General features: G+C 40.5%; 1 protein-coding gene across 4 annotated transcripts in view; it reads left to right on the plus strand.

Annotated features, from left to right (window-relative positions):
* The first annotated feature begins 8,888 nt into the window (after nt 1-8,888).
* Nucleotides 8,889-15,706, plus strand: part of LOC145406839 (uncharacterized) — a 45,727-nt gene continuing 38,909 nt past the window's right edge. For all 4 annotated transcript variants that reach the window (XR_013898596.1, XR_013898597.1, XR_013898598.1 and 1 more), the window contains exon 1: nt 8,889-9,516. Coding sequence is in view for 1 of the 4 variants with exons in the window: in XM_080277946.1 (XP_080134072.1) it covers nt 8,959-9,516 (558 nt within the window). In the remaining 3 variants the exon portion in view is untranslated. The remainder of the gene's footprint in view (nt 9,517-15,706) is intronic.

The following is a 15,706-nucleotide window of genomic DNA, read 5'->3' on the forward strand; positions in this document are numbered from 1 at the left end:
TCTCGCTGCCGTTAGGGGCTGTCTACCGCCAGAGAATATCGGTTCACTTCTTGGGACGGCCCAGCAGGGGCAGATGCTTGTCTGTGATTGATGGGTCTGCTCGGCCAGAAAGAAAGGGGTTACTGAACAAAAACAATCATGTCAAAAAAAAAAAAATAGTAATAATAATAAAAACCAACAGGAAATAAGTGGGAAGGAACCATGTTAACTATGACATATACCCGACCCCCTTGGTTGCCCGCCATATTGCGCAAAGGGCAGCTGTAGCAATACGAGGAAGGGGCAAGAGAGGGCAAGTGCGAAGCAGGGTACGGGTGGGGGGAAGGGCAGAGGCGAGGGCGGGGTGGGAGAAATGTAAGAGGGGAGGCAAGCGTGAAATTTCCCCCTGACGGCCATGTTTCAGTGTACACCAAGGCCGTTAAATATGCCTCATATTTGTAACGCTGAGCGGCCGTATCGTAAGTGGACTGGGGGAGATTCCGTATTGGGGAAATTTCGTAACACCTCTTCCTTAGCGATTTTTTCTACGCACTACACCTTGGTATTTTCCCGAATATTATTAACGCAAAACTAGGAGGATATGATGAGTTTCCAGTTCTTTACAGCCCACTGCAGAACTGAACCTCTCCATTACGGACGTTACATCCAGGAAACCACTCCCACGATGGTTTAGGTCGACTCGGGAAGGGGTGTGTAAGGAAGAGGTAGGGTGGAAGTGGGATAGTTTGTGTCGTGTGTGTGTTTAGTCTAGTGATAATGTAAACGATATAATATACAAATCAAAGTTTACGTGAAATATACAAAATAAACCGCCAAGGAAGAGGGACTGCGATGCTTCTGTGCCACCCAGAACATGACTCCAAGGTCGTTAAAGATCAGCTGTTCTAAGTGCGCCATATTTGACACGCCTCTGCTCCCTGTTCCCTACCTTTTTCCCCCCAGCCTCGGCCCAGCTGGAAATAGGAGATATCATGGGATGGAGGGTGCATGCCGAGGTCGCCATATTTTTGCTCTGACTGCGCTGCCTGAACACGGGGTTTGAACATGCACGAGTACGGACGGGCTCGGGGGGCGGAATATCTCGGACCTTGTTACTTGTTTTTGTGTGGGGGTTGAATAACTCGGCCTTAGAAACCTACCTGATTTTAGGTTGAGTTTGAATATATCCGACTTGTACGAAACCTGTTTTACGCTGAATTTTAAAATGTCGGTCTTTTACCTACTTGTTTTTATGTGGAGTCTGAATATATTGGACAAGTGTAGGAACTGATTGGCTTTTTAGTACGAGTTTAATAATATCGAACATATATGAACCGGACTTACTTTTCCCTAAACTGAAATTAAATAAAATCGTCTGATGTTAAAAAAGAATAAATAATACGACCTTCTATCACTCCTGAATGTGTTAATATTGCATGGAAGTAATAAACCATACATATTATTCTGCGGTTCCTGGTTAAAACCCTTCCCATCCAGAAATTCCAAGCTATTTTTTACTCGATGACGCGCCAGTGTTTTTGGTGGGAAGAGAAATGAAGGGAGCATCCGGCGTGCATTGCGTTGCGTTACCGCGGCGTCACAGCGACAACGCCGCTAAATAAGACGCGGAAATGACTCTCCCGTTCCTTATTACACCTCGCGCTGTACAATAATAAGTCAGGATCGATGCGTCATCACCTGGGAGCCGAATAACCTTGTACGACGCATTCACCACTGCTGATGTTCCTCCGGCGACTCACCTGCATTCTCGTTCACTTTAGATTTCGTTGTTGCTCTTCTTCAGCGATTTCTCGTGTTTTCAGAGAGGCTCAGTCACCTTTAGTAATCTACCATGCACCAGTTATACCTATTCCCACTGCCACACTTACACCCACACCAGCATACTAAGACGTCCCCACAACACTTAGCGTACCGTCAGGCGAGTTTCTGGTTCAGCGCTATTTACGAAGCCCCTTCTATATGGTTTATCACAAATAGATAGTCTTATGTATTACTTAAACAAATCTATCTATCTATTGCCAAACGCGTTAATTCCAGAAGAGGTGGCCACAAACAAATCGCCTACACGTCACCCTGTCCCCTGCCATTTCACTCCCCTTATCCCAGCTCACACCCCCTTCTCTCATATACCTTTCTACTCCATACCTCACTCTCATCCTTGGCCTGCCCCTCCTTCTCCCCCCCCCCTCCACCTCACTCACATACAGTCTCCTCCTTAGTCTCTCGCTCTCCGTCCTCTCCACATGGCCAAACCACCTCAGTGTATTTCTCCAAAAGCTTTCTGTTACACTCACATCCACATCCCAACGCTCTCTCACTTCCTCATTTGTCAGTCTGTCTCTCCATGCAACTCCACATGCACCTCTCAAATTACTCATTTCCATTGCTTTCACAAATCAACGTAGATATTTAAAGACACAAATAACGTACAAGGGAAGATTTTTTTTGCCCAAATATGCAGAATAAATGGCAAACGAAGAGATGCCACGAATTTTCCTACGCCAGTGAGAATACGGCTCACTGGGAAATGATGGCGGTTGCTGAGATTTGAATTTCACTACGTACCAAAAGTTTAAATTTTCTTCCTTTACAAATATAAGTTACTACAGTATAGTACTTTTACTTTAACCTGGTCTAAATTTTCATCCTGTTGCACATTATTTCACGTAACGCAGTGAAAAAAAAGACAATGCTACTGTTCTACATCCTTTCCACAGCATTTCTTTCTGACTACCAACATATTTTAATGTCAGAGAGAGAGAGAGAGAGAGAGAGAGAGAGAGACGGGGAGTCAATACAGTATATTATTTGACTGATACCCTATGATGTATAAAAAATATTTGAGGAAAAACATAGTCCTTAATTTTCTTCTTGATCAAGTTACAGACGAAATGAACAAGGAAACCATATCGCTCGAGCTCACACCTATTTCTTAACCCTCAGCCCACTCCTTGAACTTACAATAATCTTAATGTACGTTGTAGGGAATGGGGTGGGGACGAAACGCATCTGCAGTCAAATTCCGTTGCAAAAATAGCAAAACAATCACGCTGCTATTTATATATGGATATTATTTTTATCATTTTCGACAGTTGAGGTAATAATTCGAAGTGTCGGTGCAATATGGCGGTGTTACAATGAGGTAGAGTGTATGGTGGGGGCGGAACGAATGTGCAGCCAAATATCCCGCCACAAACATCCCCCCCCCAAAAAAAAAAAAAAAAAAAAAATACTAAAATGAATGAAGCTATTTTTTATATGGATTTTGCTCAATATTTTCTCACCAACAAAGGAAATCATTCGAGGTGCAGGTGCAATATGGCGGTGTTGCAATGAGGTAGAGGATATGAGTGAAGCCTTTCTTGCGTGCCGCCATTTTGAAACCTAGGAAGGCGCGCCAAAACGTCATAGTTCAAACCCTTATGTACAACTTCCACCTTCTGAAGTTCAAGGGCACGCCAGCACCAACCATAGCACACCAGGCAGCCAAAGGCGAGCCCCAACTAATCTATTTAATATCTACACACGCTTCTCATAACCAGCCCTGGCATCATGAACGGCTGTAAAATTTTGTGGGAAGGGGTGTTCACCATCCACGCACTTGATGTAGTACTTCCCTCCCTCTCTCTCTATCTATCTATCTATCTATCTATCTTTCGAATGACTTTACACTCGACCAAGTTAAAAGTAATCATATAACCACACAGACGTCTGGCTGCCCTGGTCACATTTCCATACGTACAACAGAATTCAACCCAGCCATAGTAACTGATATAGCTACCTCGGTAGTTTTGCCATATAACAGAATTCTGACTTACCTTCACTGGGTTAAGATGCTCCATCGTGGGTGTGGTTATGGCTTATTTCTCACATAATGCCATTCAGGGATGTGCGAGGCTGGTCACCCTTCCCTTAAATGTTGCCAATGAGTAGCACAGTACCGGGCCTCCTACGCTCCTGATGAAATAATAATAATAATAATAATAATAATAATAATAATAATAATACTTCTTAACCCTAGAATGCTTAAGTCGGGTTAATTTCCCTGTTCGGCGATTTATTTATTTGCTATTTTGTTATGATAAGAGCTTTGGAGCTGTCCTTCCCTACACCTTCAATCCATCCTACCCCCTACCTACATAGGTAGTGGTGTGGTTTCATCTCGCATTTATCACCAGGATATTTGGGTTTAAAGTGTTTTTTACCCGACAAAAGCATTTGTGTTACATTTTTTTATTTTTGTGTTTTCCTTTTTTTCCAGGTGTATAATTAGTTTCTGATTAAATCAAAGAGACTAAAGGGTGAAAACAATCTAAAAGTCTAAATTGATAAAAAAAAAAAAAAAAAAAAAAGGTGTTTCACAGGTATAATGTGAATTGTTTTTTACCCGACAAAAGCATTTGTTATTTTTTTTATTTTTTTTCAGGTGTATAATTAGTGTATGATTATATCAAAGAGACTAAAGTGTACAGAGACTAAAATAGACAAAACTGAAAGAAAATGTCGAAAAAAAAAAATTCTCCCGGCGAAAGCAGTACTGTGAGGATAATAACGTAAGCATTCTAGGGTTAATGAAATAATAATAATAATAATAATAATAATAATAATAAGTAAAATAAAAGGATAATAGTAAAGTTTTATGGACGGTTAGTGTATATCAAGGGACTTTAACCTTGCATTTAACTACAGATTGCTATTTGATGGATACTTAGAACTGGAAACTGTACATGGGTTTAGAATTAGGAATACTACCAGGGGGATAATTAGTGAAGAATTTAGTTGTTTGAAGCTGAGAATTTCGAAGGTAGAGAAGGAAAGAGAGAGAGAGAGACTCGGACCATCCTCAACGGTATTTCCCTCCCCGCACCTTATCAGTCAAATTTTCCTAGTGTGTTTACGTTTCCTAGTACGTATATGATTCTTTGTTGTTTAAAACATATTTCATTCTCAGTACTCCCCTCCCCGCACCCTTTCCATCATTTAAAAAAATATATATTTCCCAATGTGTTTACTTGCGACAGTATAATGATTTTTTGTTGTCTAAAACTTATATTTAAGATATATTAATTTTATTATAAGCAAAACCATTTATTTTTATTATTCTTGTAAACATAATGCTGGATTAATGATTTACTTATGAGTAAGGATGCAAGTTCAGAACACTGGTTGTTGTTAACGACTTAGTTAACTCCCTCGGGATCTTTCGCACCCCTCCTCTTTCTGTATAAAAATGACAGGTGTACTCTACCTGACTACCTCCCTCATCGTGTTTCTTAACTTTCTCCCCTTAAGATGTGTATACACGAAAGCGCTTTGGATATTCCTTGTCTTCTTTTTCCTTTCGAATAACACCATTTATATATATATATATATATAGATAGATAGATATAGATATATATATACATAATTTATACTATGTACATTATGTACACACACACACACACACACCGTGTATCGCAGAAGACGTGCGAACCAAAGATGATAAAATAATGAAAGGCTGTCGTACAGAAAAAAATGGGAATCCCCTCACTAAAAAAAAAAAAAAAAAAAAAAAAAAGTATGAGTACGGAAAATCATACAAAAATATGACACCCACACAAGAAGGAGTGACATAAATGGTAACCGTACGGAAAAAATACAGGCGCCTCTCCCCCCCTCCTCCCCCCAAAAGGCAAAGTCGAGAGTATAGATATTAGAAAGTAATACCAGTAGAGTGGATACCATGTCAGCATAATGCGCTTGCGTGATAGAGCGGCGGGTGGAAAATATGGAACGCTGTCAGTTTTGCATCCCCCTCTCCCCCCCCCCTTTTTTTTCTGCAGGTGTACTGCTTTCTGCGATAGATGGGCCGTTTTTCGCGCTAGTTTCCTGGGAATATATAACAGATACAGGTTCCGAACTGGCTGCTAGGAAGTGTAAAATTTCAAACTATTTTCTGGAGAACTACTGCATGGACTTTATATGGCAGGAGTATGTCAAATGCATCTATAAAGAGAAATGGGAAAACAAAACACGCTTTGAAGATGGTTATGCTCGTGAGGTATAACCAAGATTCAGGGCCCCGTATCTTCGCTGGATAAGGAAGCTCACTAACATCTCTTCCTTACCGATTTATTTTTGGATACGGCTAGCAAAAACCGTTTTGTACGAATTTTATGCACTGCATGGTGATAGCAGAATGATTTACGTAACACAGAAGATGATGGCAAGATGTAACTGACAAAATAAATCGCTTAGGAAGAGGTGTTAGGGAGGTTCCTTACCCGACGAGAATCCGGGCCAGGGAGTATGAATGTTGCGTGAATGGGTGGCTGTTCGGCGCATATCACTGGCATGCTGTTGATAATCCCCCCATATCCATAGCATTTTTTACATGTTTCTGAATTTTAACGTACTCCATTCTTAATGGGAAGAATGGGTCGCGATGATGGTGGTAGTGGTGGTGGTGGTGGTGGTGGTGGTGATATCACATTTAAAGTGTACAAAGTATACCCTACTTCATTTCCGCCTAATTTCTGTGGAACATATACCGCTCTGCCTATATATATGTGACACGTATACCACATATGTATAGTACCATTTCCAAGATGCTATACCCTGTTATACTATATATATTTTTTTTAATAAGTGGTTCAGGAGTTTTCCAAACACCTCTTCCTTAGCGATTTATTACGATTACAACTCAGTAGCCCCCTGTACACTACTGACGCAAACTATTTCTACAGAAAGGCACACAAGGAAATACTAAGGTATAATCTGCAGAGTAAATCGCTGGAGAAAAGGTGCTACCGAGACTCCTGTACCACCTAGAATACGGCTGTCTGAGGAGGTAAATTTTATTTTCAACACAAGTATTTTTCTTTATGTATAATTTTCTGAGCTATTAGTACAGAACACGGTACTGACACTTGCCTTGGTGGACGTGACACGATGCACAGCTCTCTCTCTACATATATATATATATATATATATATATATATATATATATATATATATATATATAGACTGATACAGATAAATAAATATACGCACGGTGTACCGGAAGGAAAGAATATAATTCTGGAAATTGACAGGCGAGGCAGTTCTAAGCAGGAAATGTTATTTCAAGAAATGTTAAAACCTCAGCCAATATGGAGCTACGATTACTGATGACCTTATGGGCGAAAAATGGTCTCCACCCCATACGGTCATCGGTAATTCTATAATGGTTCAGATTTGGAAACATGTTTTTTGCTTAGAATTCTCTCATATTTCATTCCTCAAAATTATACCCTTTCCTCATATATATATATATATATATATATATATATATATATATATATATATATATATATATATATATATATACACAGTGTGTGTGTGTGTGTGTTCCTTCGCCTATCATCCAATGACTCATTAAAATTTCATCCTTATCCTGCAGACTCTCTCTAATGATCCCCATGTCAGTAACTCATTCAGCCCGAGGGACGTGATATCTGTTCTCAGTACCTCATCACGATTTAATACACGAATGACTTCGAACTGGAGAGGTTAGACGATCTTCATCAAAGCCTTCACTACCAGGGGGTTCTCAAGCCGAATAAAATCGTCTGGTAGCAGCAAGTTCAAAACTAAAAGGCGTCCTCATTGTAGTAGTGTTTCTTGTCATTCTTGGACCATAATTATATGAACGTGAACCCGATGGGCTACAGGGTCAAGCTGCATTTTTCCTGCAGGCTACCATCTCTGGGGGGAACAGAGGGTCATGAGGGACGTGTGTATGATCGGGCCGCGAAACTGCCAGTGAAAAGGTACGGATTTACTACAAATGAAGTTATAACAGAGAATTTCATCTTATATACCGTACTGGAATTGTTCAAAAGTCTGCATGCTGGTCTCTGTTAAGTCACCAAGTTATTAATAAAACCGGAAATGAAAACGACAAATACTCTTTATTTTTTACTACCGGATATATGCGGGGTCTATTACAATTCCGCCTGGGTGGGGGCTATAGTTCTGTGGTTACCAGCGGAAGGAAAACTCAACTAACCACATAAATTATTCATTCACCTCGTGAGTAAACATCACATGGGACGATATAAAAATAGTATGACGTCACTGCTTGATACAACTAAGCCCACGTCAGCTTTAGATTATCACCAGCATGTCCTATACAGATGATGCAATCTCTACCAAAATGCGTACTTACCTCTGACACGGTTGACAGCAAGAAATAAAGGCCACTGGGTATAACACTATGGCCCCATCATCTCTTGTTTACTAAGTTAGCTAACTCAAGCCCAATACAGATGCTATAAGAACAACACCTTATATGTGTACTTATGACAGCCAGGATAAGTAACAATATAAAACGATCAATTCCGAACTGTCACACTACAATACAGAACGATCAATTCCGAACTGTCACACTGCACCTTTCTGGGAAGCGACCTCCTAATGTTTACATGTACGCGTCCGAATGCGTGCTTTAGAGTTGTATAGTTATACTTTGCGGATCACATTCGGATAGTACAAACATTCTCTGTTAATAGGGAATCATCCAAGATTAAGTTATATTAACCTAGTGGCGGCTGGATACTTCTAAAGGCGGGCAGTTGTCATAGATTTAATAATGCTAAGGAGATCTCCGTAACCTTGAGAGAGCGTGGGTGCCTCTCAGGGTTGCCAGTTTAATTTTAGCGCTTTTCGCAACATTGCTAATGGACAGTAACATTTATATCACTTTATATTTTGATGTCTGGAGGGTGAATGGTGTCACATTCTAGAAGCTTCAGCGATATTCTGGGGGTTTTAACATATTTATTTAAATATTTCAGGAGTTTCGTACATTTAGCATTAACCTAGCGACGTCTGGAATGACAACTGGATGGGTGAATCAGGTGGCGGCCACAACACAGGACTGAGCCAGTTCTCGCCTAGACTTTGGTGCGACGCGTGGTAGCACACACATCTCCAGACATGTGGTGGTGTGTGAGTCGAGTCGGGGTGGCTGTGGTGGTGGCGTGTGTGTGTGGTGTGGGGTGGGCACAGCAACACCAAGTACAACTGCATCAAGCACACCCACAACACCAGGTACAGGACAGTATACTCCTACCAGCACTCCTGCCCCAGCATACACAAAGCACAGGGGTGCCTCTACAACTCCCTCCACAGCAACCTACCACTCATCCTGATGTGGGAGGACACATACCCCAGGGGACACACATACCCCCTGGGGTGCATGTACCCCAGGCCAGTGAGCCGCAGTTTGATGTGGACCCTGTGGTAGTAGTGCCACTTGACCATGGAGCCCCTGGGAGGGTGGGTGTTCCACTACCTCCCTACTCTGTTGGTGGCATCCCTGACCCCTTGCCCGGAGGAGGGGGCCCTGGGGGACTGCTGGGTGTGCGAGACCCCCTGCAGGACCACGATGTGCAGCGGATCATGCAGCTGCCTGCGCTCATGCACCACATTCAGCTTGCCTCACGGGCCGACTCTGCTCTCAGGGTCACCGAGATCATCAGTGCCCACAAACAGGTCAGTCTTTGGATAAGTGTTGGTTGTGTACTTAACAGGAGATGACAGTCTCATAATGAAAAAGAACTTAGAAAAATCAAAGAAATTCTAAATTCTTCATAATTCCTATATACAGTACTGTATTCTGTGTACGGTATCAACCTTTCATCAGTAGTCTAACTCAACTTAAAAGCCACAAACCTTACACTGTAACTTAGAGACTGTCCATTTCTACAGAGTATAAGCTGGTACCTGCATTTTAGTTTTTTCCATCACCTGCGGCTGAACAATACATGGTAAGTTCTGAACTACCGGTATACTGATTTTGGCACTATTTTCATGGATGGTTCAGTTCGATCCAAAGTTCCTTTACCCTCTCAATGACATGTCAGACCAAATGAGATCTAGGTAAACAAATCAACAATAATGGGTTGCAGTCCTGGTTCACCAGCATGGAACCCCAGATGTGTAAACGAACTAGTGACTGTGCAGTAGCCTGTTTTTCACGAGTACTGCAGTTCAAGTTCTGGGGGTACCTAGATGTTTGGCTGCCTCGTAAATGCTACCAGGGGCATAGGTTGGTCTATCCCTAACCTGTACCGCACTTGCGATGTAGATCTACGTCCCTCTCTAAAACACCAGAATGTAGATCTACATCCTGCAGCACTGAGAAGTCAATGCAAGCAGCCAAAGTAAAATGGAACGTAATAATATATCTCGCTAACTTCAGACATTTCTCTGCTATGCTTACAACACTAGGCCTAATTTAGGAGCGTGGGAGGAGAGCGACAGTCTTGCTCACAGCCACTTTGTTTTCTCAGTAACCTCAAAGATTTCAGAGGTCGAGTGGCACCAACCTGACTCAATTCAACTGACTTTCTGGCTTTGGTGATTACTTTTATTAGTGCCAGGGATCTTATATTGGTGTATTAAACCCATTTAGCCAGGGAAAAAAATAAAAATCCAAAATTGTTCGGTGTTGAGGAGTATCAGTTTTTTTTTTTCCCCCAGTGCGATACGGGTTAAATGTTTTGGACTACTGTAGCCTTGCCTTGGACCCCATGTTCAGACGATGACATAACAGGATCAGCAGTTACTGTTTACTGGTAATAGGTGAAAGTACAGTGTTCCATACCTCTCTGCTGATGTTATGTCTTGACCATGAACCATACTTGCTTTCTGTTTATCAGCTTTGTTATTTTTCACACTTAAAAACAATTAACATAACCACGCTGCCTTCATACTGATAGCCTTCTTTCTAATGTAGTGCATTATACACTCAGCATGAATGATGGTTTGGCAACAGAGCTCTTGGGTCAAATAGGGATATGGCATTAACACTGAAGTTCAAATCTTGTGGTCAGAGGTTCTATCATGTAAAATGCTACCAAAAGTGTAGGTTGGTCTCCCACCCTACAATTAATGTTCTTAACTAAGGCTGTCTCACACAGGGACCCCTATGCACCAGAGGGGATAATATGGGATTGACACCAACCATATATGCCTGGACAATAATATCACTGGATATTACACCAAAATCTAATATTCTATACCAATTTCGATAGTTTTAAGGTGCCCATTACTAAAGAGGAACATCAGATACTGTAGCTGTATTAATGATGTTTAAACTGTGGAATACACTGAAAGGAACTGCTTAGTCCATTCACTGCAATGGTAAAAGCTGGATACTGTATCTGACCCTGGCAATCTCTAAATGATTATTTCAACAACAGTTTTTCCACGATGATGGAATGATTGGTAGCCTACAGTATCCTAGGCCTGGCATGGGATACATAGCTTTCAGGTACTGACATTACACACACCAGGTCAGCAAATTAAAGGTTTTATTCTAAAACCCACCAGTTTACTTCAGAGGAATCCTATGCTCTAAATGGGTTATAAGTGGTCTCTACCCATTATCCCCATGGTGGTTAAACCTAAGTTTTGGAAATTTACTAAGGCTGACTCCATACTTTTACTTATTTGAGGAATACCATGCATAGTAAAAGAGTTGAGATGTGTAATGTTAAAGCAAGGGAGTTCAAGGGTAAATACAACTGTATTATAAGCCAGAGTAAACACTGGATATAGTGACTGAAGCAGCTAAGTTATAAAATCTTATCTGCCATACCAGTATGCAAGCTTTAGATAAAAACACAAAACTGTCATCTACTGTATTGGTTTTGCATTAAAAAAAAAATGTAGCTACTATAAATTAAGTCCTACCGTACTTTGTACTCATGCTGCAACTTCTATATATGTGCAGTATGATGACAAAGTGCAGACACTATCAACAAAATTCTTTTACAGAACCTGTTACTGTACAACAAGCTCTACAAGAAAAGGTACAGTACAGTACCATACAGTCCAACATTTGAAAAACATCATATTAAGTTTACCATGATTACATATAAGTGTTAGCTTGCAAATAATTTGGGCTTGTTAAAAATGTACTGTATAGCATTTCCATATTACTGATAACGTTTTGCTGAAAGGAATTTTGCTTTGACTAGTGGCAGCAGAAATGAAATGAAAGGGTTCATAAAGACTTTCTTACCTCTTCCCAGTGAAGGGTCTCTTCTAAGCTGAGTAGAGCTGTGGTTGAAGCAGTATGGCATCTGACTGATTGTGTCAGATAATCAACCTTCTGTTTACTGTACAGATCTAGGGCAATCATCAGTTCACTGAAACCTGAAAAAGGAGAAACAGCATTTAAAAGCCATGCTAGACTTAGACTGTTGGCTTTACTAATGACAGATAGAGGGAGACATACATCTGTTGGTGTATCATTAGTTATTACCACTGCCTTCATCCCTCTTTATTGTCATGGTAGAAATGTCACTTGGCTGCCTCTTCCTTCATACGTCTTACCTTTATACTGCTGATACCATATATGGATGCTACTTAGAAATTCATATAATTAGAAACTACAGTATAAGCCAGTATGTAACTGCATACAGTGTATGGTTTTGTATATGATGGTGTAAAACACCAATACATAGATAGAGGTTTGTAATATGTGACTAGGTATGCTGACAGCCAATCCCAAATTAGCCCATTCAGGGGTAGGGCCTGAGGATAGGGAACTGTACTCTAGTGATTTTATGCAACTTACTGTGAACCCCTGACAAGTTTCACAAACTTAACTTCCTGTTGCAAGCTTAAATTAGTCCCCTGTTAAATTTAATTACTGACATTGGCTAGTTGTGCAAGCCTGCAGATTTCATGAACTTTCTAACTAGCATTGTACATACAAGGCCATCCTGTCTGGCAAGGGTAAGATTTGTAAAAGTCAAGTTTATTCTGTGAATTTACAACAGTAGTCAGACATCTACAGTAAATTATAGCCCCAAAGTGTTTACCAGATTTAACTGGACCTTTCCCTCAACTTGAATAGTATCATAAGTCCTGGATGGATGAAACTTGATGTCTTAGTTATGTGGAGGAAATCAATCTTCTTGAGTACAAGTCATACGGTATCAACCCTCCAATCTAACTATAACTGGCCATCAACAGACTTGAAAAGGATTATGGATCTTTTTCAATAAAGAAGAAAAAAAAAAATGCTGTAATATCCCAGGTATAGTAAATATATATCATCTTACAGGGCTAACCATCTGCACATATTTTGGGGGGTATTTTTCTTTACAGATGCAAATTACATACATCTACTACATCTGCACATATTTTGGGGGGTATTTTTCTTTACAGATGCAAATTACATACATCTACTAGACAAGAATGAATCTATCAACTATAGAACTGAAAAGGGATTGCCTAACAGCTCAGTGTGCCAGTTTTTATTTGGTCTCTAATGGGGTAGCCTTGCGTGAAGGTGAAAAGTAGGGGTGTATGGGACTATCACACACTACTTTTTTTTATGACAGAAGATATCAAGGATGTCAATAAAAAAGTGTCCATTAGACTCAGAAAAAAATCAGTACTTGTGAATACACATAATCTAACCAGGAACTAGGGTTCCTGTTCTGGTCACTGAAGGAAGCTTCCTAGATTTTTTTTTCTTTTTATGCAACAAAGAAGGAATCAAAGGTTAGAAGCCTGCAAGAATATTCTCTCCTAAGAAAAAAATAAATAAAAAATCATGATACATTTATTTCAAGATGTCTGGACACTATCTATCTATCTATATACCTAGGCTGCTTCCCCCAAGGAAAGGGAGGTAGCCGAGACAGGACGACTCACTCTCCATTTACTCATCCATTCAAACACATTCATTTGCATCTTAGCCCCAAAGGGGAGAACGGACAGATCCTCACCGCACCACACCGCACAAGGGTCAACTGGGCAATGCAATCAGTGACATCCGCAGCAAGGCCCGACAGCAGAACTGGTTTACCCCTGCCACATCATAACAGACCCATCCCCTTACCCGCACCTGACCTGACTACAAGCTGATCAGACCAAATGCGGGAGAATATCCCCTCAGGGCTGCGTCATCACTTATTCATTCACAATTTCTCTCCATTTATTTCTGTCACGCACAGCCACTCTTCCTTGCTCAACAGACATCCCTCTCGCATCCAGCGCTCTCTTCACACTGTCCATCCATCCTATTCGTGGTCTTCCTCTCAGCCTTACACCTCTCACATCAGATCTAGTTATCTTTTTCACCAATCGCTCATTATCCATTCTCTCCATATGTCCAAACCATTGCAACACCCTCTGCTCAACTCTACCAGCCATCTCCCGAACAACTCCAGTTCTCCTTCGCACTTCATCATTTCGCACCCGATCCATACGCGTCACTCCACACATACTCCTCAGACATCTCATCTCCATTACATTCAAACTTTTCCTCTCTGCTACACCCATATTCCATGTTTCAGCCCCATATAATGCAGTCGGTACCACAACACCCTCATACAGCCTTCTCTTTACATCCATTCTAAGCAAACGACATTTAAACACTTTTTTCATTCCTCCCAGCACCTTTCCTACTTCATTTATTCTAAACTTCACTTCTGCATCTATTCTTCCATCCACAGCAACATGTGACCCTAGATATTTAAAACAATCTACCTCCTCAAGCAACTCACCATTCAAAACTATATTCATCCCCCTACCATCTATCAACCTCGTACACTTCATCACTTTACTCTTATTCTCATTTACTTTCAATTTCCTCCTTTCACACACCCTTCCAAACTCCTCTACACACTGCATATAAAAGCTTGAAGGTCATAGGCAAAGGGAAATACACACACGAAGACAGTTCCACAGTTGACCTGTTGCATACATGAAGAACTGGGAGTACAGTATAGGTTAACCATTGCATTAGATAGTTACCATTTTATTTTTGTACGGTATATGGCACATTAATATCGTATGTTATGTATTCAGTCTGTGTCAGTTTAAAAGATATAGGCTAACATAAATATACCCAGAGTCCTACAGGAGAATAATAGCCAGCCTTTTAGAGAGCTGGATCTCACTTGGTATATATCATTCTGTCTACAAATATTAACCTAATGATGCCACCTATGTGGTTCTCTTTATATGTTTCATGGTCATATCATTATAGTAAAGTCACTGCAGCATTTTCATTACTGTATAAGATTCCATAACCCCTAACTGCTGAGATTTTTCTCAGCTGAACAAAATCATCTGGTAAAATTCTAAATACCGGTATATTCATATGTATACCATGAACAGTGACAGGGTTACACTTGAGATCTTTAATCTTTGTGTCAGTTGCAATGAAAGGGTTAAAGTAACAGTCAAGTGTGAGTGACCAGCCCTCAGTTTTGAGGTGCTGTGAAGAAATGGGCCCAACTTATGTCTGCTGGATATGTGTAAAACAAAAAAACTCCAAAGCCAAGTACCCAACAGTACATAGTCTGTTAATTTGGTGTCATATTCAAGTTAAGCTAATCTTGTAACACAGTCTGTTAATTTGTTGTCATATTCATGTTAAGCTAATCTTGTAAAGATCTTTATTAAGACATTTTATATTACATACCTATAAAAGATTGTGATTTTTTTTTTTGTATACAGTTGTAATGCCTTCATCTATAGTGTTAGAAATGTTGTAGTGCTGCCATTTGAATATGGATGTAATATAAAAGTCTATTGTACTGTGAAATGCTGTAAACTCTCAATTATCTGTTGTAATTCAGCCAAGCCCTACATTGAATAAGGTGAAATACCAGATATTGCATAGTACCGTACCCGCCCCCCCCCCCAGTGACTC

This window comes from Coenobita brevimanus, chromosome 71, assembly GCF_032717465.1.
Source record: "Coenobita brevimanus isolate Jiangsu-jjx chromosome 71, ASM3271746v2, whole genome shotgun sequence".
NCBI classification, from domain to species: Eukaryota; Metazoa; Arthropoda; class Malacostraca; order Decapoda; family Coenobitidae; genus Coenobita; species Coenobita brevimanus.